This window comes from Rhincodon typus, chromosome 5, assembly GCF_021869965.1.
Source record: "Rhincodon typus isolate 14 chromosome 5, sRhiTyp1.1, whole genome shotgun sequence".
NCBI classification, from domain to species: Eukaryota; Metazoa; Chordata; class Chondrichthyes; order Orectolobiformes; family Rhincodontidae; genus Rhincodon; species Rhincodon typus.
In genome coordinates this window covers 73,437,262-73,461,454 of record NC_063336.1, presented here as the reverse complement: position 1 = coordinate 73,461,454, position 24,193 = coordinate 73,437,262, and the positions used below count along the sequence as shown (strand labels likewise).

Here is a 24,193-nt window from a genome sequence, read left to right as displayed (position 1 = left end):
AAGGAAGACATACAAAGTGAGTTGCAAGTCATCATGAATTACTGGATGATAGAAAATGTTGGTTTCAGAGAAAATCAGTACCTTGCTGTGAGTATCCCCGTGAATTTCAGTGAAAGACTCTATTTGCAAACTCAGTGTTAAACTCAGCCCAGCAGGTACTTAATGGTCTACCACTGGTTTTAATAATGAGACTTCTTTTCTTGTAATGCCCTATTTGTCTCAGCAGGGGAAGAAGTGAAAACCTGGTGTCCCACTCTTGTGGATGAATACATGTTCTTGCAGTTTTTCACATTTAAGTTGCTTCCTTACATTATTTTTTTCAGTCTCTATCTACCTTTCTGTTAATCAAACCTTTCTCTCATCAGTTTTTTTCTAGATCAAATTTGACTTGTATTCCTTCTGTTTCCTTCTCTATCATGTTTCATTCTCAATCTTTAAATCTCAATGTTTAAGGAGGTGGACTGCTGGTCCCACCCAGATCCATTCTCATTTGTAAAGTTAAACTTGCACTTTCAGCTTTTTGTGGTGTAAATGTTTTTTGGGATAGAAGCTTTTGGGAAACTGTCTCATTTAACTTCACATTTATGCATCAAAACAGCATTGCAGTACTCTGGAGGTTTCCTGCATTAAATTGGAGGAGACAATCATTTTTAGTTCATCACTAACGTTTTAGTCTCAGTTTTCTATAAATCTGCAATCCTATTTAGTCTAATGGCTGCAGATATGAGGGACTTCAGATATGTTGCGAGAGTAGAGAAACTGGCATTGTTCTCCTTAGCACAGAGCTGTTAATGGAAAACTTAAAGAAAGATGTTCAAAATGGTGAGTTGTTGCGATTGGCCAAAGGATGTGAAACAGAACAAAGAGATTTATGTTAATTGATAAAAGATGTGAGAAAGAACAGTTTTACACATTGAATTCTGATCTGAACTCAACTGCCTGAAGGTACTATATAAAGAGATTCAATAATAATTTTCAAAAGAGAGTTTGTTATTGCTTTTAATGAAAAAAAGGGGAAAGAATAGAGAGCGCGCTGAGTTGGTATTGTGAGCCAGCAGAGGCATGATGGGCTGGTTGGCCTCATTCTGTGTTCAGTTATTCTGTGACTGCTCTGTGGTCCTCTTTATATTAAAACTACAGAGTGGGATATCATATTCTGGCACCAGGCTGTGAAATAAACTGCCAGTTAGACAAACTCAGGAAATATGTTTAACAAAAGTTATATCTGCACTGCAAGAGGTACAGGATTTAAACCTAACTCTATGGTATTCCTTAGTTTTGATTCTTCGCCTTGCTTGATAGGGAACAGACCTTATGATTCAATGTAAGATTTCCCCTTGTGTGAATTTAAGAAATGAAATCACTGATCCCATCTCCAGTTGGACTTAGCAGTAACTGTCATGGGTTGTTATGTGTTTCTTCTGTTTTTTAATCATGATTATTGTGGATCATACTGTGAATCTAATGAAACACATTAGTATTCAGTAGTTGTCTTTCTGTTACAAGTTACAATCATAGTGCTCCGTCAATTCCATCCTTGAGTGTCGTTTCAATGCTTGTGGAGAATACTGCCTGCTCTGATGAATCATAAAAGGAGTCAGATAGAAATTGAAGCAATTTTTAGTCAAATGATCACTCAACATTGCCCATCGAACTCAGCTTTCCTCATCATCAAGATGCTATTCAGTCTCAACAGGAATTGAAACCTTAAACTTAACGGTGCTAACAGGACAATGATGCATTGTGGGTGTGCTACTTATAAAATTGTTCTTTACTAATTGTCTCCCCTTCCTCTCCTGAGGAAGCTGATTCCTACTGGATAATGTAGGTTCCTGTTCCTGTGTGACTGTTAGAGCCAGTCTTTATGTCCTGGCAGAGTGCTTAATTTGAGCCTAGAGACAGGCAATAAATGCTGGCTGGCCAGTGACAACCACATCCCACAAGAGAATTAAAAAAAAACAAACCCATAGCCAGGCCTCATCTTCACCCAAAGTCTAAGGCTGCAGTTGAAGCCATCAGTTGTAATCTAAGGAAGACTGTCAACAAACTGAGAGCAACTAACTCACTCACTACAGCCTGGGATTGAATCTGGATGCAGCCTCATCTGTGTGGCTCCGGATCAGAATGAGCAGCATTTCTTTCATTTGGTAACTAGGTGTACTGCAGATTTAATATCACTCTGTGAATCAAGAATCTGGTTCAGTTAGAATTCTGTCCCATCACTCTCAGTGTTTGTAAGAAATCTCAACAAATCTGACCCAAAAGAAATCAAGGTTCACAGAAGTATGAGATTTTTTTATTATTATTCTCAAACAGTAGGATTACAGTTTAAGGTAAACTGTACCAATTTATTTTCAATCTGTTTTCTTCCCTTTCCATGTTTTCCCATGATGAATTGAATGTGGAAAAAAAAGTGCATTTACCTCTAAAATGCAAAGCAGACAAATGGGGACATCAGGGCGAAATATTATGAAGAGCACAAGTGTCAGTGAGGAGATGTATAGTCTGGAAAATAACGATGGCAGTCAGTCCGATACGGCTGTGGGAACAATAGGATCAGGGGGCAAGAAGCGAAGATCAAGTCTGGGTGCCAAAATGGTGGCCATTGTCGGATTGACAAGGAGAAGTAGGAGCACATCTCAGCTCAGCCAGACCGGTGAGTGTTTAACTTTGTGGTTACATTGTCATTTCCAATTTTATAAGTTGGGAACAATGATGTTGCAAATTGTAGTGTTTTGTTCACCTTTATACACTTTTTGATAACACAAGGAATGCCTGCTTTTAGCAGAGTTTGTATGTAATGTTGAGTAGTGCCCCCTGTGAATACTGACGTAAATGTGTAGAGTGACTTGTAAATTCACAACTGAACCACTCCATCCACTTGTAAAAATGACACAATGGAAATAGAGTGAAACCCTGGTCAGATCTCATCTTTGGGCAGGGAAAAGTGAAAGCCACTGTATAGTTCCTCATCTGATTACCCTGTGAATTAGAAAAAAGAACAGTACAGTACAGGAACAGACCATTTGGCCCTCCAAGTCTGTGCCGCTGCATTTTGCCCTTCCATACTAAAACTGTCTTCACTTACAGGATCTGTATCCCTCTATTCCCTTCCTATTCATGTATTCATCCAGGTGCTTCTTGAATGTTGCTATTGTATCTGCTCCTCCTCCACCACCTCCTCTGGCAATGCGTTCCAGGCACTGACCATCTTTTGTGTGAAAAACCTGCCTCACAAATCTCTTTTAATCTTCTCTTCCCCTCACCTTGAACCTGTATCCCCTGGTAATTGACCCCTCCACCCTAGGAAAAAGCCTGATACTTTCCAGCCTATCCATGCCATTCACAATCTTATAAGCTTCTATCAGGTCGCCACTCAACTTCCTGCATTCCAGTGAAAACAAACAGTCTGTCCAACCTTTTTTCATAGCTAAAATCCCCCATACCAGGCAACGTCCTGGTAAACCTTTTCCATACGCTGTCCAAAGCATCCACAACCTTCTGGTAGTTTTGTGACCAGAACTGTACGCAATATTCCAAGTATGACCTACCTAAAGTTCTGTAAAGCTGCAGCATAAATTGCTTATCCTTATACTGAGTGCCCCATCCAATGAAGGCAAGAATGCCATTGGCCTGTTTTACCACCTTATCTACGTGCGCTGCCAACTTCAGTGATCGGTGGTCCTGCACACCCAGATCCCTCTGCATTTCAGCACTCCTAAGTGTTCTGCCATTCACTGTATAATTTTCACTTGTACTTGACTTTCCAAAATGCATCACCTCACATTTGTCTGGATTAAAGTTCATCTGCCATTTTTCTGCCCACATCTCCAACTGACCTATGTCCTTTTTTTCCATTTATTCATCCATGGGATGAGGGCGTCGCTGGCTAGGCAGCAGTTATTGCCCGTCCCTAATTGCCCAGAATCAACTACATTGCTGTGGGACTGGACTCACATATAGGCCTAGGACTAGGTAAGGATGGCAGTTTCCTTCCCTAAAGGACATTAGTGAACCAGATGGGTTTTTCCTGATAATTGACAATGGATTCACGATCATCATTAGATTCTTAATTCCAGATATTTATTGAATTCAAATTCTACCATTTGCTGTGGTGGGATTCAAACCCAGATCCCCAGAACATCATCTGGGTCTTTGGATTAACAGTCCAGCGATAATACTACTAGACCATCCACCCCCCCGCCCCCTCACTATCTGCAACTCTACCAATCTTTGTATCACCTGCAAACTTACTAATTAGACCAGCTATGTTTTCCTCCAAACCCTTTATGTAGACCAGGAACAGCAGAGGTTCCAGCACTGATCCCTGTGGAACACCACTAGTCACAACCCTCCATTCCAAAAAGCATCCTTCCACTGTTACCTTCTGTCTCCTATGACCAAGCCAGTTCTGTATCCATCTTGCCAGCACACCCTGATACAAAGTAACTATGCCTTTTGTTTACCTACTGTAACTCAAAAAGCACAGGGATCTAACCTGGAAAACACATCTTGGTCTGTCTCAGAGATAGTAGGAACTGCCAATGCTGGAGTCTGAGATAACAAGGTGTAGAGCTGGATGAACATGGCAGGCCATGTTCATCCAGCTCTACACCTTGTTCTCTTGGTCTGTCTCATTCAGTTTCAGTTGAACTATAACCTTTATACACTAAAGCTTTCTGACAATGTGAGTCTATCTGGTTTTCATGGGTAGTTATTTAGTTTGACCTTGAACTGTTCTCTTAGCTTACATGTGTAATAGTAAAATTGACTTGTTTCAAAGTAAATGTTTGTATCTCAACATTTATGATTTGAAAGCTGAAAAGCCGTGAAGGATTCATGTTATGGTACAACCTCACTACAATTGTAGTGCAATTCTAGTGAAGGCTAAGCACAATATATGCCAGGAATGAGCACAACCAAACATTCCTGTAATGTGAACAAGATCTAGTTACTGTTTCTTTTTTGTAAGCTTATGGTAACATTTATGTAACCAGACCCACTCCTCATTTACACACTATGCATGCTTTGAAAGAATCTCAATTTGGACTCCTGTAATATCCTCTTCCAGCAAGAATTTCTGCCTTGAATGCTGTAAAGCAGCAATTACACTGAGAAAATCTGCCCAACAATCCATGAAATGGTGAAAAGCTAGAAACAGAAGACCTCAAAAAGTCTCGGGGGGTTTGATTCACATGTCCTTAAAGTGTACTGAAAAGAGACAGAATCTAATCAAAAGCTAGTGAAATGTTGCCTTTATAGCTGGCAAATTAGGATACAGCTATGCAGGGACCTGGTTAGCTTTTAAATGTGAGCTTAAATGCTTTGGTCTAATATTTAGACATGCTGTTCAACGCTCTTACCCCAGACCCACCTCCGGTTCTATACTTCCTCAACTGGAGTACCACATTTTAGGAAAGATGTATTGGATGAGGAGCCAAAGTGGCTTTGATTTACAAGAAAGCCATCCAATTCCATTACTTAAGCTTATATTTATCATTGCTTTATTCGTTCATTCATAAGTAGTTGAGAATTTAACATAGATCATTGAGGAGACCATCAATTACATCCTGCCATTTACAGTATCTGCTTATTATCCCCACTCTGTCCCTCTGCCAATGTCAAATCAGTTCAGTAATTTCCCTTTAATTCCATGTGCTACACCTTTAACAAGCAGTTTTTTATGAAGGATATTATCAAATGCCTTTTGAAAACCTATTATAAATAACATCTGGAGATGTTCCCCAACTACAACTTTCATCACCTCCTTAAAAATCTAACCAGCCTCATCTGACAATGCTATCTTTTACAGATACATACTAGCTCTCCCTGTCAACTGAAAATATTCAAGGTGTCCTATTACTCCACCCTTAATTCTAGAGTCCAGTAATGTTTGGACAACAGATGTCAGGAGGACTGATCTATAATTCTCTTGTTGCCCCTCTTACTGTTCTGAAATAGTAGATTGACATTGCACAGAATTAAATCTAATCACTGAAGAAAGAGCACTTTGAAAATCCACAGTTAGAACATCTGTAGTGCTTTCACTTATTTCCTTCAACATCTGGTCCTGGGTATTGGTCAATTTTATTATGTTTATCTTTTTCATTTCTGTCATGAGAGGTTGAATCCACAGGTTTTGCCTGCATTTTTAAAGATTCTGAGAGGCAAGGCACATTTTTCTCCACGTCATTTGTGAATTTGCTGCTTTCATTTGGTCCACATGCATATTCAGGACTGTCATACCTAGCCGAACTATATAGGTCACTGGTCCTGACTTCACATTGACCATGCCTGTTCCACATGCCTGGCGATTTCTGTGATTCTTCGACCAAACTTCATTCCTTGTTTCAAACTTTTTGCCTCGCTTGGCGGAGTCTTGGGTCCAACACTGGAGTTCCTGATGCCATTTCACCCTCCCTCCTGGTCCAGGAAGATCAGACTTAACCTGGTGCAGAATCTTGCATGTGATGTGGTCCTATAATCAAACAAGCACCATGACAGCTTGGTATCTAGCGAGGTTGTCGGCTGTTTCTTCAATCTAGCCTTCGAAGTTTGAACCTCACTATTTCTTCCAGGCTATTAGATAATGGATGGTATGGAGCTGTCCTTATTTGTCGAATCCCATTTGATGTTAAATGATGGCTTGTCACCTGTTTTCAACACTTCCAGGACTCTGTGTGCTGAAAAAGATGTGCACAGTTTTTCTGTCATAATCCCAGTGCACCTATGCACATTTAACCACTTTGAGTGGGCATCTACAATGACTAAGATTATTGAATCCATGAAAGGACCGGCATAGTCGATGTGCATCTACAAGGAGAGTGCCGGCAGAGTTGCTAATGGGGAGAAGACATTCATCAGGTTAAGTCTGATTTTCCCAGACCTTGGTGGAGGGGGTGATGGGTGTTGCCTTGGTGAAATTTGTTTCTTTACTTCATTGAAAGTTAGCCCTTGTCTACGAGACCATTTCAAAGACTGACCCGTTTTTAGGAGTTGATACAAAGGTGCCAGGATGGATACCAGGTTTTGTATGAACTTTTGATAGTAATTTACCACACCAAGAAATGATCCAACCTTCTGGACAGACATGAGAATCAAGACAACTTTGATCGCCCTTACTTTATCTTCCAATGTGTATAACCAGTCTTATCAACTCTGTTGCCCAAGTATGTCACTTGGGTGGCCTGGAACACACATTTTTCCCTTCTTAGGGGTACACCTGCCTTGGAAAAACATCCAGCTTGAATGATATTCAAGCTATCTAAGCTTTGGTTTTCCCAGTTATCAGGACAGCATGTAAGTCTAAGATTGACCTCAGAAAATGTTCTCCATTCATCCATTGAAAAATTGAACAGGCTGCCAATACCCCAAATGGTAGTCTCATATATTGGTACTAGCCCTTATGGGTATTAGTTGTTGAATACTTCTAGGAATCCTGGTCTAAATACAATTGTAAGTAAGCGTGGCTCATGTCCGGCTCATGTCCAGCTCTGTGAAAGACAGACGTCTTGCCAACTTTGTGTATAAATCCTGCTTCTGAGGGATTGAGTATTTATCCAGCTGTGAGAAATGATTTACCATTTTTTAAAAATCTCCACAAAGGTGACTGACCCATTTAGCTTCAAAATCGGTACAACTGGTGCTGCCCATTCAGCAAAGTCATAGAATCCCTACAGTGTGGAAACAGGCCCTTAAGCCCAACATGTCCACACCAACCCTCAGAGGATCCCACCCAGACTCATCATCCATCTGATCTACACATCCCTGAACACTATGGGCAATTTGGCATGGCCAATCCACCTAGTCTGCACATCTTTGGACTTTGGGATGAAACCAGAGCACCCAAGGAAACCCAAGCAGATATGGGGAGAATGTGCAAACTCCACACAGACAGTCGCCCGAGGGTGGAATCGACCCCGGGTCCCTGGTGCTGCGAGGCAGCAGTGCACTGAGCCGTTGTGCCGCCCCCAAAATGGACTGGGTCGTTGATTTCTCCACTTTCTAGCCCTCTGATTTCTGCTTCTCCTTTTGCCCATAAGACAAATGGCACTGGGCAGTCCTTGTAGGATCTCTGAATTGCTTCTTGGTCAATGTGCAAGGTGGCCTTGGCTCCTCTGATGGTCTCTAGACCTTCCTGGGTACTTAATGTGGGCTTCACTCTGGTCAGGATATGTTCTGAGTGAAGCTATGCAATAGGAGTTGAGAGGTCATGTTGCGGCTGCAGAGGACTTTGGTTAGGCCACTTTTGGAATACTGTGTGCAATCTGGTCTTCGTGATATAAGAATGATGTTGTGAAACTTGAAAGGGTTCGGAAAAGTTTACAAGGATGTTGCCAGGCTTGGAGGGTTTTAGCTGTAGGAAGAGGTTGAATAGGCTGGGGTTATTTTCCGTGGAGCATCGGAGCCTGAGGGGTGACCTTATAGAGGTTTATAAAATCATAAGGGGCATGGATAGAGTAAATGTTGGGGAGTCCAAAACTAGACAGCACAGGTTTAAGATGAGAGTGGAAAAATTTAAAAGGGATCTAAGTGGCAACTTTTCCATGCAGAGGGTAGTGCATGTATGGAATGAGCTGCCGGAGGAACCGATGGAAGCAGGTACAATTACAACAATTAAAAGGCATCTGGATAGGTAATGAATAAGAAAAGTTTAGACAGGTAGAGGCCAAATGCTGGCAAATGGGACTGGATTACTTTAGGATATCTGATCAGCATGGACGAGCTGGACCGAAGGGTCTGTTTCCATGTTGTACATGACTATAAGTGGTGTTCCCCAACCTCAGCCAGACTGGCAAGGTCCACATTTTCCAATGACAAAGCCAGTTGTAGTTTGAAGTCCGGTTGAGCTTCAGCTAGCAGACATTTTTGTGTAGTTACATCATTAATCTCACGTACAAGACAGTCTCAAAGCATCTCATTAAAGGGTTAAACAAAATTCACAGTCTTTTGCCAGTCGATACAAACTTGTCAAAAATCCCTGTATCGATTCCCCTGGTTCTCAAATTGCTGAGTAGAAACAATAGCATCTCAGAATTAGCGGAGGCTAGGGATCATAATATTCCTTAACTGTGTCAGTAAATTCTTGAAAGGTTTTAATATTTGGTGCCTCAGGGAAAGTTAGGCCTTTAATGACAGAGATAGTTGTAGCTCCATAGGCTCTCAGGAGAATTACTTATTTTTCATTAGCCACAATGTTGGGTTGCCCAGAAAAAATAATGCAGTCTTTTCACTTATGAGCCCAGTCCTCAACGGCAGGGTCGAATGAGTGAAACTTCCAAAACTAAGGGCGTCATGTAAGAAAACGTTTCTCCAAATCAAAGGTAAATTGTTTCCAGCACATTTCTTCAGGATCGTGCTTTACTTTAGTTGCCACTCAAATAACTCTACAAGGCCAGTATCCTGTTACCAAGTCACTTTTTATTAACACGTGAATAGTCCTTGACTTAAGTACTGCCTCATTCAGTGTCAGGCACACAAGTGTCAGTTTCCCTGACACTCAACCTTTTTATGTCAGCCAGGGTTCCCTGATTGAACCAGATTAACAGCCCCAATCAGGGAACTCACATTCTATGAAATCCAGCTGGCTGACCTCATTACAATCACCACACTGTTCAGTCTTTCTTCAAAAGAGAAGTCCTTTATCCCAGGAGTGAGTTGATTGAAGTTTCTTTCAACTGCCACTAATGCAATTACATCATTTTTTCAAATAAGGAGACCAAAACTGTACACGCCACTCCCGATGCACCATCAGCAACATCCTGTACAACTGTAACAAACATTCATTAAACTTATAAATTCTATTCCCCTTGCAACAAACACATGATATACTTCCTCCAGTACCCCAATTGCCTGATTTTCCACTGCCTTTTCAACCACAGTAGGCATCACTCCCACTTGTGGTGCGACTATATCATTCCCGGGGATAAACCATATCTCTGGAACTGAGAATTTCTCTTTTACACCTACCAACATTTCATGACTTTTCAACTTCACTTATATAATGAAACAAAGCTCTTCTCACCATGAATTCCACATATTATATTTTTCTGGCATTTCCCCTTCTGAATTACATACCTCATCTTTCACCATCAAAGATTGACTTGCTCCCGTACCTCATAAAATTGTAATTTCTTTACCTTGGAATAACTGAGTAAACCTTACCCAAGCAGGTAAATTCTTCAAGGAAATCTGGCAGTTTCTTCTCAGCCAAACCCTGACTAGGTTGTCCACTCTTTTGCAGCTTTTTAGCTTCCACTGTGCTTTCTTTTACGTCTTCAACAAAACTCACTGGCTTATCCTATTTTCCCACATCCATCCTCCCAGTGCTTTTTCTGCAACTGCAACTTCATGTGGCCTACTTTATTATAGTGAAGACACCTGAGGATTTTTATTTCTCTTTTCCCCTTGTGGGTTTCCTATCTGCTCTGTGGTAAACAATCTTTTCTATTCTCAATGAGATCTCCTTTTCCCTTAACACCTAAGGAGTTCTCTTTTCCCCAATTTCTAACCCTCACAAATTGAAATTGTTGTCAGAAGCCAAGTTTTGGTTCATAATCAACTCATAATCATCTGCCATTCTGCTGCTCATCTTCCAGTCTTAACTCTCTGCTCTTCCACATGAGTTCTCACTACTTCAGGAAGTGAAGTTTTGAACTCCTCCAAAATAATCGTCTAAGAGCACTATACGTTTGATCTATTTTCAACGCCCTTATCCACGTATCAAAAATTACTTTGACTCTTTCAAACTCTATGTAGGTTTGACTGGATTCCCTCCTTAGATTCCTAAAATGTTGTCTCTTGGCATCTGGTTCTCACTAGTAAGTACTTAAGATAGCTTTTTAAGCATCATCATACTCCCAAGATACCTCCTGTGACAGTGATGCAAATGTCTCACGAGCTCTATCTACCAACTTTGTTGGAATCAACAATACCCACATGGTCACCACTATTTCATTTGTTTAGCCACTTTCTCAAATGAAATGAAAAAGGCTTCTACATCCTTCTCGTCGAGATTAAGCAATGCTTGAGCATAATTAAACAGATCCCCACCAGGCCTTTGGCTATGATGGGATTGCTCTCCATCACTGTCCTCATCACTAATTTTACCTTTTACCTCTATCTCTGATTTTAAGTCAACTTTGTGTTTTCAGTTACAACCTCCAAAGTTCAAAAACTGTCTCTTTCACCCTTTCTTCTGTTTGGACCTTCCTTTCCTTTTTGTTCTGCCAGAGCTATACTGGCCTTTTATTTTTCCTCTGCTAGAGTTGTTCTCTCTTTCTGCTTTTCTTTTGCTTTCAGTCGTAATTCAAACTGTTTTATTCCTTTTCATGTTCAATCTGCTTCATTTGCAATTGAATTTTAGCCATTTCCAATGAATCCAATGGCATTTTCAGCAATTGTAAATGTCAAGTTATTGCGGCAATTGCGTCCCATTTTTGCATGGACAAAGGCAACCGAAACTCCAGCTTGTCTGTCACTTCCAAAAGCTTTGCCTTACTCACTTTCTGTAAAACCCCCAAAGTGACTTCTTGCACTCCCAGGAAACTGTTCGTCATGAAAAAGCCATTACTATACAAGGCACACCCTATTTAAACCAACTGAATGCAACAGCTGTAATATAATAATAAACCAACACTCAGCACTCACTGCCTTTGAGTCCAATAATCCCAAACTCAACCTGGAATTAGAGATTTTGATCAGACAAGCCACCAATTTGTTATGGAGCAGACCAAACCCCTCAAATACCTTAACATACCCTAGACTAACTTTTTTCTTATTTTAAAGGTAATTGTAAGGTGTTGCAGTCCAGATGTATTTTAGTTGGTCAAACTACATAATTTTAAGCAAAACACGATAGTTAAAACATATACAAAATAAAATCAAAGAATTGGCTATGTTGTGAAATGATATTTGCACCAAGTAGAGTATTGGGTACAAACAGAGGACAGCTGAGTTTAAGACAATGCATAACTGTATTGAGATGCTTCACAACATTATATGTGTATATTAACTACTACTAATTAACTGTTCCAATATAGTACCATCCCATAAATACACCCTTGACAGTGGCTAATTCAATAAAATAGTTTGTAATCCTAGCAACAAGAAGAGAACCTCAACTTTTTGCTGTAGCCGAAAGAGGAACAAGAGTTTCCACATTCAGCTTCAAGGCTCCAGTACCTGCCAAAAACTAATACTAAAAATCCTGGTTCTGTGGGAGCTTGACCACACCCATTCAAGCTGCTTCTGTTGTTCCAAATTCAAAAAAAAATCCACGGTCTCATAAACTCTTTAATGGCCTAGCACCTCTATCTCAATCTTCATAAAAAAAAACACCAAGTCAAAATACGCATCTTAAAGCCGTAGTATTGTCATAATCAGTTATCTATCCTTAGTTGTTGAGAAATTTCACAATGAAGAAACACTTTGGTCTATTGTGTCAATATTGATTCCTAGGAAGAGCTCCGTAATTAGTTGAGCATCTGAGCCCTCAAACACAGTCAAATGATTTTTGGCAACAAGAGCTCTGGAATTAGTTGAGTATCTGAGCCATGTTTTCATAGCCCAATGTATCAATGTGGACTTCACAAGCTTCAAAATCTCCCCTCCCCCTACCGCATCCCAAAACCAGCCCAGCTTGTCCCCGCCTCCCTAACCTGTCCTTCCTCCCACCTATCCCCTCCTCCCACCTCAAGCCCCACCCCCATCTCCTACCTACCAGCCTCATCCCACTCCCTTGACCTGTCCGTCCTCCCTGGACTGACCTATTCCCTCCCTAACTCCCCACCTACACTCACCTTTACTGGCTCCATCCCCACCTCTTTGACTTGTCTGTCTGCTCTTCATTTATCTTCGCCTCTATCCATCTTCTATCCACCTCTCCCTCTCTCCCTATTTATTTCAGAACCTCCTTCCCCTCCCCCATTTCTGAAGAAGGGTCCAGGCCCGAAACGTCAGCTTTCCTGCTCCTCTGATGCTGCTTGGCCTGCTGTGTTCATCCAGCTCTACACCTTGTTATCTCACGTTTGCATAGTAGTGCCTTTACACGATTTCTTATATTCCCTTTTGAAATTTATTCTTGAATCTGCTTCTGCCACCTTTTCAAAATCATTATAAACACACAGCTTAAAAATTTGTTTCCTGAACTGACTAGAGGGATTCTTCAAACTCTCCTTGTTTTCATAAAAATGGCATATGCAGTAAGTAGAGAGAATCTTCCTGCTGTATTTGTCATGTTGACAAAATTATCTGACTGTGTTTGATTCTGTCACACACATAGACCAAGGAAGTATGAACAACAGGATAATAATAGGATAATAATTCCCTCTGTAATGGTGTTGTGGATCAAAGCATAGCAGGTGGACTGTAGCAGTTCAAGAAGGCAGCTCACCATCACCTTCTCAGGGGCAACTAGGGACGGACAATAAATGCTGGCCCAGCCAGGAATACCCATATCTCACAAAATGAATAAATTTAAAAAAAAGGATCCTCAAATCCACCCAGTCTGCCCCACACAAAATCTGAAGACTCATGTATGATGATACCCCAGCTCACTACTCAAGAAACCTACCTGTAAATTGCTCTCTGACAGATCCAGACAATTGAATCTAGTCCAGGACATCTGGCCCTGAAATAATTATCCTTGTAAGGAGTGATCACTGCCCCAACCAGAAACAGAATGACACCACCCGGAAACTGGAGGAGCAGTACCTCATATTCCACCTTGGAAGCCTACAACCCAATGGTCTCAATGTGGACTTTACTAGCTTCAAAATATCCCCACCCCCAACCTCATCCCAAGACCAACCCTCCCTCTCATCCCTGCCTCCTTGACCTGTCTGTCTTCTCTCCCACTTATCCGCTCCTCCCACCTCACTGACCAATCCCCACCACTACCTACCTGCACTCACCATCCCACCTACCCTCCCCAGCCCAACCCCCCCATTCTCCATTTATTTCAGAGCCTCCTTCCCATGCTCCATTTCTGAAGAAGGATCCCGACCCGAAATATCAGCTTTCCTGCTCCTCTGATGCTGCCTGGTCTGCTGTGTTCCTCCAGCTCCACACTGTGTTATGTCAGAAACAGACCTACTTTTCAATCAAAGGAACCCAATGAGTCCACATCTGCTGAATGAACCAGTCTGTTACAGGGAGCCTGATCATTATTGTGGGGGAACAGAACCATCTCTTCACATCTAACCGAGCTCTAAAATTACAAATTGACCTACTTCATTGGAGTAAACTGTCAAGTGGAGCATGATCTATTCCCTTCGTCACCTAAGAAAGTTCAGCCAGATTATCTGAATTCTGCACTTCTTGAAAGGCCGGAGTGCAATTTTTTTAGTCTGCCTTGAGAAATAAAATGCATCAAATGGGAATTAGTCTGGTGACAACCCTCCTCTGGACCCTTCCTAAAGTCTCAATATCAGTCACCATGTGAGGAGACCAAAACTGAACACATTATTCCAAGCAAAGTCTGATCAAGGTCATAAGTATGGTTCAGATAATATGCCTTATCTTAAATTAAGCTGTCATCTGTTTGTACCCAATGCTCTATTTGGTGCAAATATCATTTCACAACGTAGATCATGTACCATTATCCATGAGAACACCCAGTTCTTTCTTTCTCCAGCTTTTTCAATGATTTTTGCTGAAAAGTGTATGAATCTTGAGCAGTTATCCTGCCCATTTAAAGACTACATTCTGCAAATTAAGCATCATCTACCAGTCATGAGTCCATGTGGATATGCCTGAGTTAGATGAGCAATATCTACAATTCCAACCATCACTTTAATTGCATTTGCAAAGTTGTATTTCAGTGAAGTTGATTGTATGTGATAAACCGTAAGAGTGAATTTTGAACAATGCAAAGCTGTCAGCAGAAGCATGAGTCAATCATTATGTAAAATTTGTCCTCTTTTCAAATAGGACAAAAGGTTTGACATGGTACTCTTCAATAACCTTGTTAAATGTTACCCAAGTAGTCCAGTTGCATAAAATACCATGAGCCCATGTACATGCCAGTATTTGGTCAAGATTTTTTCACCCAGAAGGTGTTAGAAATATGGAATGCACTGCTTCAGTGGGTGGTGGATGCAGGTACTCTTGCAACATTTAGGAAGCATCTGGACAAACACTTAAAATATCAGAGCATAGTAGGCTATTGATCAAGTGCAGGTCAATAGGATTAGTACAGTTTGGTGTTTTTTTGTCAGCATAGGAATGGTAGGCTCAACAGCCTGTTCTTATACTGTATGACTATGACTCTAAGGGTACCCTTGGATTAAAGTGGTTATGAATGAAGTTGCGAGAGGCACAGATAAAAGAATTATGAGAGCTTGTGAATGTTTTCTACACTAGTTCTTCATACAGAGTCAGGAGAAAACAAGATAAAAGGCAAATATGAATTGTGCATGGGCAGATTAAGAAATCACAACTGTCCCTTCTAGAGATGTTTGACATTTTTCTTGCAACAAATTATTAATAATTTAAAAAAAACATTTTATTGAATAATTAGTTTTGCAGTTTATTACTGCTGTTTAATAGATGCATTTGTCATGGGAGGCAGGGGTTAACAGAGAGGGACTGATGATTATGAGTTACAGCCTCTGATAATAGGAGGAAAATGCCTTGTTCACAGAATGTGTCGGTGGAGTGCTTTTTGGAGGGTCAGTGTGGACTCAATGGGCTAAATAGCCTGTTTCCACACTAAAGGGATTGTATGAAAGCAGTAAAACATTTTCGTGATGTTGTCCCTATTAGCAGTCAGCAGTTAGTGCTGGGGCAACTTGTGGAGATAATAATCTAGGACAAAAGCAATCGGCATTTCGAAAAGTTTGGAACAATAAATGAAAGTTAGGATATGACTATTAAAGGCAAATCACATTGGGGTAACTTAATTGAGTCCTTTAATGCCATAGCATATGAGGTTGATGGGACTTGATAAATTAACTTTCTTAAGTTATTAAAAACCTTTGAAAGTGGAAGCTATAGGATTAAAGAGTTGGAGCAACACAGATATTTGATTGGCTACTACTACAACAATAATGAATTATTTTTATATAAACCCTTTATTATTGTAAAACATCCCAAGGTATTTCATAGGAGTATAATAAAACAAAATATGACACTGAACTCGGAGAGCTCAAGGTTTGCTTTAAGAAATAGGCAGGTTATAAAGGATATTGTGAAAAAAAAACAAAAGTGAGGTAAAGGTGCAGAAATTTGAGAAGGAAATTGCAAAATTTTTGACAGAATGAACTGAAGCATGGTCACCAATGAGTCCCATGAAAGTGGACAATAGTTGATTAAGGTTGTTTATCAGACTGCAGATTTGGGTGTTCCTTAGGGATTGGTATTAGGATGACTGGCGTTTTTGATATATGCTGATGATCTGGACTTGAAGGTATACAAGGCATCATTTCAAAGTTTAGAGATGATACAAATTTAGATATGTTGTATGCAATCAGGAGGACAGTAACAAGCTTCAGAAGGACTTTGGTTTTCTCATCTGTGTCCTGACCTACAAAGCCCAGGATCCCATATGCTTTGTAACTTCTCAACCTGTTCTGCCATCTGCAATGATTTATGCACGTATACACTCACGTTCCTCTACTCCTGAACGTTCTCGAGATTAGTACCCTTTCTTACTGCCTCCCCCTATTCCTCCTACCAAAACATGCCCCCTCACAGCCTTCTGCACTGTATAAGACCTCTCATGTATAAGATCTCTCATCTCTCTTTAAGTGTAACACTTTGCTCCTCATAGTTCACAATTTCTCTGAGTTTTGTGTTGCTTGCAGATTTTAGAACTGTGCCCTCTGCATCCAACTCCAAATTATTAGTATAGATTAAGAATTTTGGGGGCAGCAATGTGGTTCAGTGGTTAGCACTGCTGCCTCACAGCACCAGGGACCCAAGTTCAATTCTACCCTTGGGCGACTGTCTGTCTGCGTGGATTTCCTCTGGGTGCTCCAGTTTCCTCCCATAGTCCAAAGATGTGCAAGCTAGGTGGATTGGCCATGCTAAATTGCCCATAGTGTTCAGGGATGTGTAGCTTAGGTAGGTGATAGGGGAATGGGTCTGGGTGGGATGTTCTGAGGGTTGGTGTGGACTTGTTGGGTTGAAGGGCCTGTTTCCACACTGTAGGGATTCTATGATTCTATGAAACCATAGGTCCTCACGCTGATCCCATGGGGAATTCCACAGTAAACCATCCTCCCAGTCCAAGATACATCCATTCACCAAAACTCTCAGTTTTCTGTTGCTCAGCCAATTTTGTATTCATCTTATTACTGGTCCTTACATTCCGCAGACTTCATATTTACTGAAAACTCTGTTTTATGGCACTTTATTAAACTAACAGAAGTCCATATGCACAATATTGCATGATCCTCGTCAACTGTCTTTGTTACTTATTAAGAAAATACCAACTGTTAGTTAAACAATGAGGTAGAAGGCTTCCTTCTGTGCACCATGCATGATTTCCAGGACCAATTATATGACAGGTACTAGACTATCACTGACTAATACTAAATGTACCTGAGCTTGAAGAGAGAAAAGATCAGATAGATGTACCAATATTCATCACCATTCAGTGGTCCTTGCTGAAAGTTCTTATATGTGGACTTAAGACAGAAAAGGATGTGTTGTAGGAAGGATATTTTTAAACTAGAGAGGGTTCAAAAAAAAATTACCAGGATGCTGCCAGGAATGGAGGATTTGAGATGTAAAAACAGACTGGAAAGACTGGGACTTCTTTCACTGGACCAAGGATGTTGAGGGGTGACCTTATTAAGGTATATAAAGTCATGAGGGGCAAAAGTAAGATGAATGACAAAGGTGTTTTTTCCCTAGGATTGGAGAATTCAAAACTAGGGAGCATATTTTTAAGGTGAGAGGAGAAACATTGAAGGACATGAGGGGCAACCTTTTTACACATGATTCGTGTGTGGAATGAACTGCCAGATGAAGTGGTGGATTAAGGTATAGTTACAATGTTTAAAAGACATTTGGATAAGTTCATGAATAGGAAATGTTTGGAGGGATATGGGCCAAATAAAGGCAGGTGGGACTAGTTTAGCTTTGGAACGTGGTCAGCGTGGACTGGTTAGACCGAAGGGTCTGTTTCCATGCTGTATGACTCTATGACTATATGACCATGGTGGCTTCCACAATTGATTAGTTTGCCAACACTGACTATCTGTGCTCATTGCCTAGGGTCACACATGAAGAATAGCCATTTGGGCAAGGTACTGGAGGGTGCCCAGTACCCTTGGACCTGTACCGAAACAGGAGTCAGCACCTTGAGGAGAGAAGGTGAGAAAATAAGAAGCAGGAATAAAATAGGTCTGCCCTTTGTGAATACAAAAGAAAAGAACTGTGGATGCTGTAAAGCAGTAACAAAAGCAGAAATTGCAGGAAATACGCAGCAGATCTGGCAGCATTTGTGGAGAGAAATCAGAGTTAACATTTCAGCTAAGTGACCCTTAGAACTAATTGTAACTGGGAAAATGTCAGTTAAATTCAGAGGATAGGGTTGGGGGAGGGGAGTAAGGAGTAAACGATAGGTAGGGATAGAGCCCAATGAAAGAGAAGAACAGTTGCAAAAACAAAGGATTTAATAATGATTTGGCCAGGAGGGTGAATAGCAACAGGGGCTGTTAGTGCCATCAGTAGGTTGTATGAAATAGTAGTCTATGTGATAATAAGGCCTGGGGTTTGGGGGTTGGGGTAAGGACATGGGAGAGCTCAAGCGCTAAAGTTATTGAAATAACTGCACAGAGGCGAGTATCCCATCACCAAGTCACCCTTTATTTACTTGTGACAGTATGCTGACTGTGGCCAGCCAGCTCAGAATCAGTCACCTCAACTGAGGAGATTCTCATGTCGTGGTTACATTAGTCAGCCAGGACTTTCCTGATTGGGGTTGTTAACCTGGGCCAATCACTGACCTCATAGTCAACAGTTTCAACCTGGTTCCAATCACTACATCCCTCCCCCAACCAAAGACCGAAGATGTAAGGACTGGTCATTGGCTTGTAGCTTTTCCTGCAACATTTTTGCCCTAAGTCTGGTTCCTCTGATTCAGACTGAGACATGGGTAGCGTCTACCAGACCGTAGTCCACCATCTTGCATCTTGTGAGAGTTTTCTCCTCTTCTTCCAGTGGTAATGGTATCGAGGCTGCAAACATCTCTGAGGTTTCCTCAACCCTAAATGGAAGGGGCGAACCTACGGTTTCCGACAGGCCTTCTGGCTGTTCTGAAGGACCAAGTATGATTTGCTCCTGCTCTGTTTGAGAGGTAATGGCTTTCAGGTGATCCACGTGTTTGTTCAGGACTGTATCACCTACCTGAACTTTGTAAGTCACAGGACCCGATCTTGTGTCAACCTGACCTTGGACCCATACAGGGCTATTTCCGTGGTTCCGGCACCAAACGTTGTACCCTGAATTAAATTGTCTCTTTCGCTTTGAGGCTGCATTGGCATCCCTCCTGCCATTTCACCTCACCACCACATATCACCACCCACACCCTCCACCGCCAAAAATGAATTTTATACACATCCAACACTTTGAATGGACGTCCACAATGACCAGGAAGATTGAGCCTATGAAAGGACCGGCATAGCTGACATGCAACCGAGTTCAGGATTTTCCTGGCTATTCCCACGATTGGTGCTGCTGGTGACAAATTTTGCCTTTGTTGGCACTCTGGGCACTGTCCCACCAATGCAGCTATGTTGGTATCCACCAAATATAGCTTTTTGCTAGCAAATTAATCTTGGAAACCCCTGGATACCCTGGTGGAGTTCAGCCAATTTCTGGAAGACAAGCACCCTTACTCCCCATAGTAATATGCTGTCTTCTACAGTGATCTGGTTTTGCCAGGTCCAGAAAGATTTCAATCCTGATTGTGATGGTCTTACTGTTTCCTCCATTTACCAGCAGTTGTTTTAGTTTTGCTGGGACCAGATTTTTTTTGTGACCATAATCAGATGTTATCAACGGTGACTGGAAGGATGTCCAGCAAGTTTAAATCTGAAATGGAGTGTTCTAGGGGAGGCACTACCGGTGGAGTATCTGCCAGTGGGAGGCAGCTCAAGACATCCGCATTAGCCACTTGGCTTTCCGGATGGTGTTCTGACTTGTACTTGTACACGCTGAGAATAAGGGCCCAATGTCGAATTCTACCAGAAGTTGTGGGTAGCACCACCTTGTCTTCCTTCAGTAGCCCTAGCAGGGATTTGTGATCTGTTACGATGACAAATTCCCATCTGTAAAGGTATTGGTGGAACTTCCTCACACCAAAGATGATTGCCAAACTTTCTCTGTCTGGGCATATTTGTGTTCAGCATCAGCCAAAGTCCAGAAAGTGTACACTATCGGACTTTCCTCTCCATTAGGCCACCAGTGAGGCAACACTACCCCAATACCATACGTGGACGCATCGCATGTCAGCGCTGCCTCTTGCTTTGGATCGTAGTAGGCCAACACCTTAGATGATAATAGCTGCTTTTTCACTTTCCTAAAGGCTACATGACCATTTCCAAGGCTGACTGTTTTTCAACAGCAGGTGCAAGAGTGCCAAGATGGAGGCCAGGTTACATATGAATTTTCCGTAATAATTCACTGACCAAGGAAAGAGCTAAGCTCTGGTACAGACATGGGAGCCGGAGCTCCTTTGATTGCCCTCACTTTCTCATCCAAGGGGTGTAACCCGGTTTTGTCAACCGTGTAACCCAAATAGGTCACTTGGGGTGCCTGGAACACATATTTTTTCTTATAAAGTGTATGCCTGCCTGGGAGAAATGTTTATACACTTTGTCCAAGTTCTCCAGGTGCTCATCATTGGTCTTCCCTGTTATTAGTACGTCATTCAGATAAATGGCAACCTGGGATAGCTCTTGTAAAATGTTCTCCAAGGTCTGCTGGAAAAGGGCACAGGCTGATGATACCCCAATGGCATTGATATAATTGTACATTGATATAAACCCTTATGTGTATTAATTGTAGTATACTTCTGGGCTTCCTCATCCAGTCACAATGACAAGTAAGTGTAGCTTGTGTCCAGCTTCATAAAGGATCGGACCGCCGCCCCCACCCCACCGCTCTCCCCCAGCTTTGTGTACAAGTTTCTATGCAAGGGATCAGGTGTTTATCCAGCTGCAAGAAGTTGTTTTACTGTTTCCTTAAAATCCCCACAAAGGCGAACTGAGCCATCAGGCTTTACAATTAATACGACTAGTTCTGCCTGTTCGGCAAACCATCACTAGTTTGATGATTCCTTCACTCTCCAGCCTCCTGATTTCTACCTCTACTTTTTCCTACCCCAAGGCAAATGGCACCAGGCGGGCCTTTAAAAATCTCAGAATTGCTTCCTGGTCAACATGTAAAGTGGCTTTGGCCCCTTTGATAGTCCCAAGCCCTTCCTGAAATGTACCTGATATTTCACTAGGACTTCACTGAGACAGCCATTTTTGAATCGAACAATGTTGAGCCAATCCGGGTGAATCCTTCTCAACTAAATTTGCCCAATATTCTTGGTCCTGACCCTTTTACCACCATCAGTGGTAACTGCACCAACTGCTTCTCATAGGAGACTGGAACCGAAGTTGTACCCTTAATCTGCAGCAGTTCCCCAGTGTATGTTCTCAATCTGGCTGAGGTTTTGTGCAAACGTAAGTGTTGAAGGCCTGAGTGAATCTTGTTAAAGATCGATTCTACAACCACAGATATAGCTGCACTGATACCGATCTCTAAAGGAACAGGGTGACCATTTAACCAAACATTAATTCTAATCAGTTCCGATTTGGATGTCATGAAGCAATTTGATTTTTCTAACCCACATGTCGGGGGACTTTCCAGGGTGTGCAATCTCCTGGGTACCAGCCTATGAGTATTCTTTCTCATGTCAGGACTTGAAGGACTCCTTTGCTCTCTTGAGCCATGTACCAACAGCAACTACAATGGCTTGCCAACCCAGATCCTGAAGAACTTTTAGCCACTTGCCTGAGGCTCGGCTTTGTTGTGGGTTTCTGTTGTGGCCTGGCTTAGGATCTCCCTGCTCAGGATATGCCCAGTGTGTGGCTCTGTGATTGCCGACACTTACTGCTTTTCATCTGCCCCTATGTCATTTGCCTGGAAAAAAATTGCATTCTTCCCACATACTGGGCCCAGTCTTCAACAGCAGGATCAAATGAGCCAAGCTTTCCAAATAAAGGCATGATGCCAGAAATGCTTAAATGCCCAAATCTAAGATGACTGCAGCAAGCAAATGTTCTTCAGGCATGTTCTGTTTTCTCTCATTGTCACTGAATTAACTGCACAGAGGCTGGTATCCCATCACCGAGTCATCTTTTATTAACTTTTACCCAATACACTGGCCATGGCCAGCCAGCTTGGAGTCAGTTTCCTCAACTGAGGAGATTCTCATCTCCTGGTTATATTAGTCAGCCAGGGCTTTCCTGATTGCCCACATTAACAACCCTGATCAATGACTTCGTAGTCAACAAGATCAACCTGGTTCCATTCACTAGTTATTGAACTCAGTATTGACCCCAGAAGGCTGCAGGGTGCCAAAGTGGAAAATGAAGTGCTATTCTTCCAGTTTGTGCTGAGCTTCGCAAGAGCACTATAGCAAGCCTGAGACAGAGATGTTGGCCAGGGAACAGGGTGGTGCATTGAAGTGACAGGGAACTGGAAGCTCAGGACCTTTTCTTTCTCTCTTTGGGCTCTATCCCTACCTATCATTTACTCCTTACCCCTCCACACACCTTATCTTCTGCATGTAAACTGATATTTTCCTAGCTACCATCAGTTCTGAGGAAGGGTCGCTCGATCTGAAGTGCTAACTCTGATTTCTCTTCACAGATGCTGACAAACCTGCTGAGCATTTCCAGCAATTTCTATCCTTTGTGAAATTTGATTACAGCGTGAACAATGATGACAAAACAACTGCAGAGTGTCTGGAAGTAGGTTTATGGAAATGCACAGAAGAACTACCTGTGTAATTTTAGGTATTAATAACTGGATGTCCATGTGATAGAGACAAATAGCATCTAACAGGAGATAAGTTTATAGAAATGTTTTCATTTGAATATCGATACCAATGCTGAAAGTGAAAATGGCAACAGAAAATTAGAAGGTGAATTTTTGAAACTTTGAATTGAACATTGTGCCACAAAAGATGACAAGTATTTTGAAACCTGGAAATTTAAACTGTAATGCATTAAAACTTCACGAATTGTACCTTCACATGCAATTTACAATCCTTCACGATGCCTTCTATAATATGGACCTCCAAAGTTATGAATGTTTAAAGTTGCACAAGGCTTTTATAAATGTAATGTATTTAGGATCAGCCTGTGGCAGCCTCTTGTCTCATAAGACGATGGTTTCTGCAGTGGTGGTCAACCCTGTGTTCAGCATTGCTTGATATGGCTGAGGAGCCCCTCTCTGACCTGGCAGTGAATGACTCAGAACTGAGATGGTGCACAATTCACTGGCCTCTATTTTAAACTGGATGAACAGTAAAGCACTACTTATCACAGTTCCCCTCCCTGCACCCCGTGTTAGAAAACCTACTGGTTCTTAATGCTGAATCAGAGATAGTAGGAACTGCAGATGCTGGAGAATCCGAGACAACAAGGTGCAGGGCTGGATGAACACAGCAGGCCAAGCAGCATCATAGCAGCAGAGAGGCTGACGTTTCGGGCCTAGACCCTTCATCAGAAAAAGGGGAGGGGAAGGGGGTTCTGAAATAAATAGGGAGAGAGTGGGAGGCGGATAGAAGATGGATAGAGGAGAGGATAGGTGGAGAGGAAACAAACAGGTCGAAGAGGCGGGGATGGGGCCAGTAAAGGTGAGTGTAGGTGGGGAGTTAGGAAGGGGATAGGTCAGTCCAGGGAGGACCGACAGGTCAAGGGGGTGGGATGAGGTTGGTCGGTAGGAGATGGAGGTGGGAGGAGGGGATAGGTGGGAGGAAGAACAGGTTAGGGAGGCAGGGACGAGCTGGACTGGTTTTGGGATGCGGTAGGGGGAGGGGAGATTTTGAAACTTGTGAAATCCACATTGCCTCCTGCAGTGCCACAACGATGCCACCCGAAGGTTGCAGGAACAGCAACTTATATTCCGCTTGGGAACCCTGCAGCCCAATGGTATCAATGTGGATTTCACAAGTTTCAAAATC

The 24,193-nt window shown here is 42.0% G+C and overlaps 1 protein-coding gene across 1 annotated transcript in view; it reads left to right on the top strand.

Moving 5' to 3' along the window:
* The window catches only part of LOC109919852 (regulating synaptic membrane exocytosis protein 1-like), a 424,455-nt gene that overhangs the window by 324,323 nt on the left and 75,939 nt on the right, over nt 1-24,193 (top strand). The window contains exon 23 of the mRNA XM_048597070.1: nt 2,415-2,656. Coding sequence (XP_048453027.1) covers nt 2,415-2,656 — 242 coding nt within the window. The remainder of the gene's footprint in view (nt 1-2,414; nt 2,657-24,193) is intronic.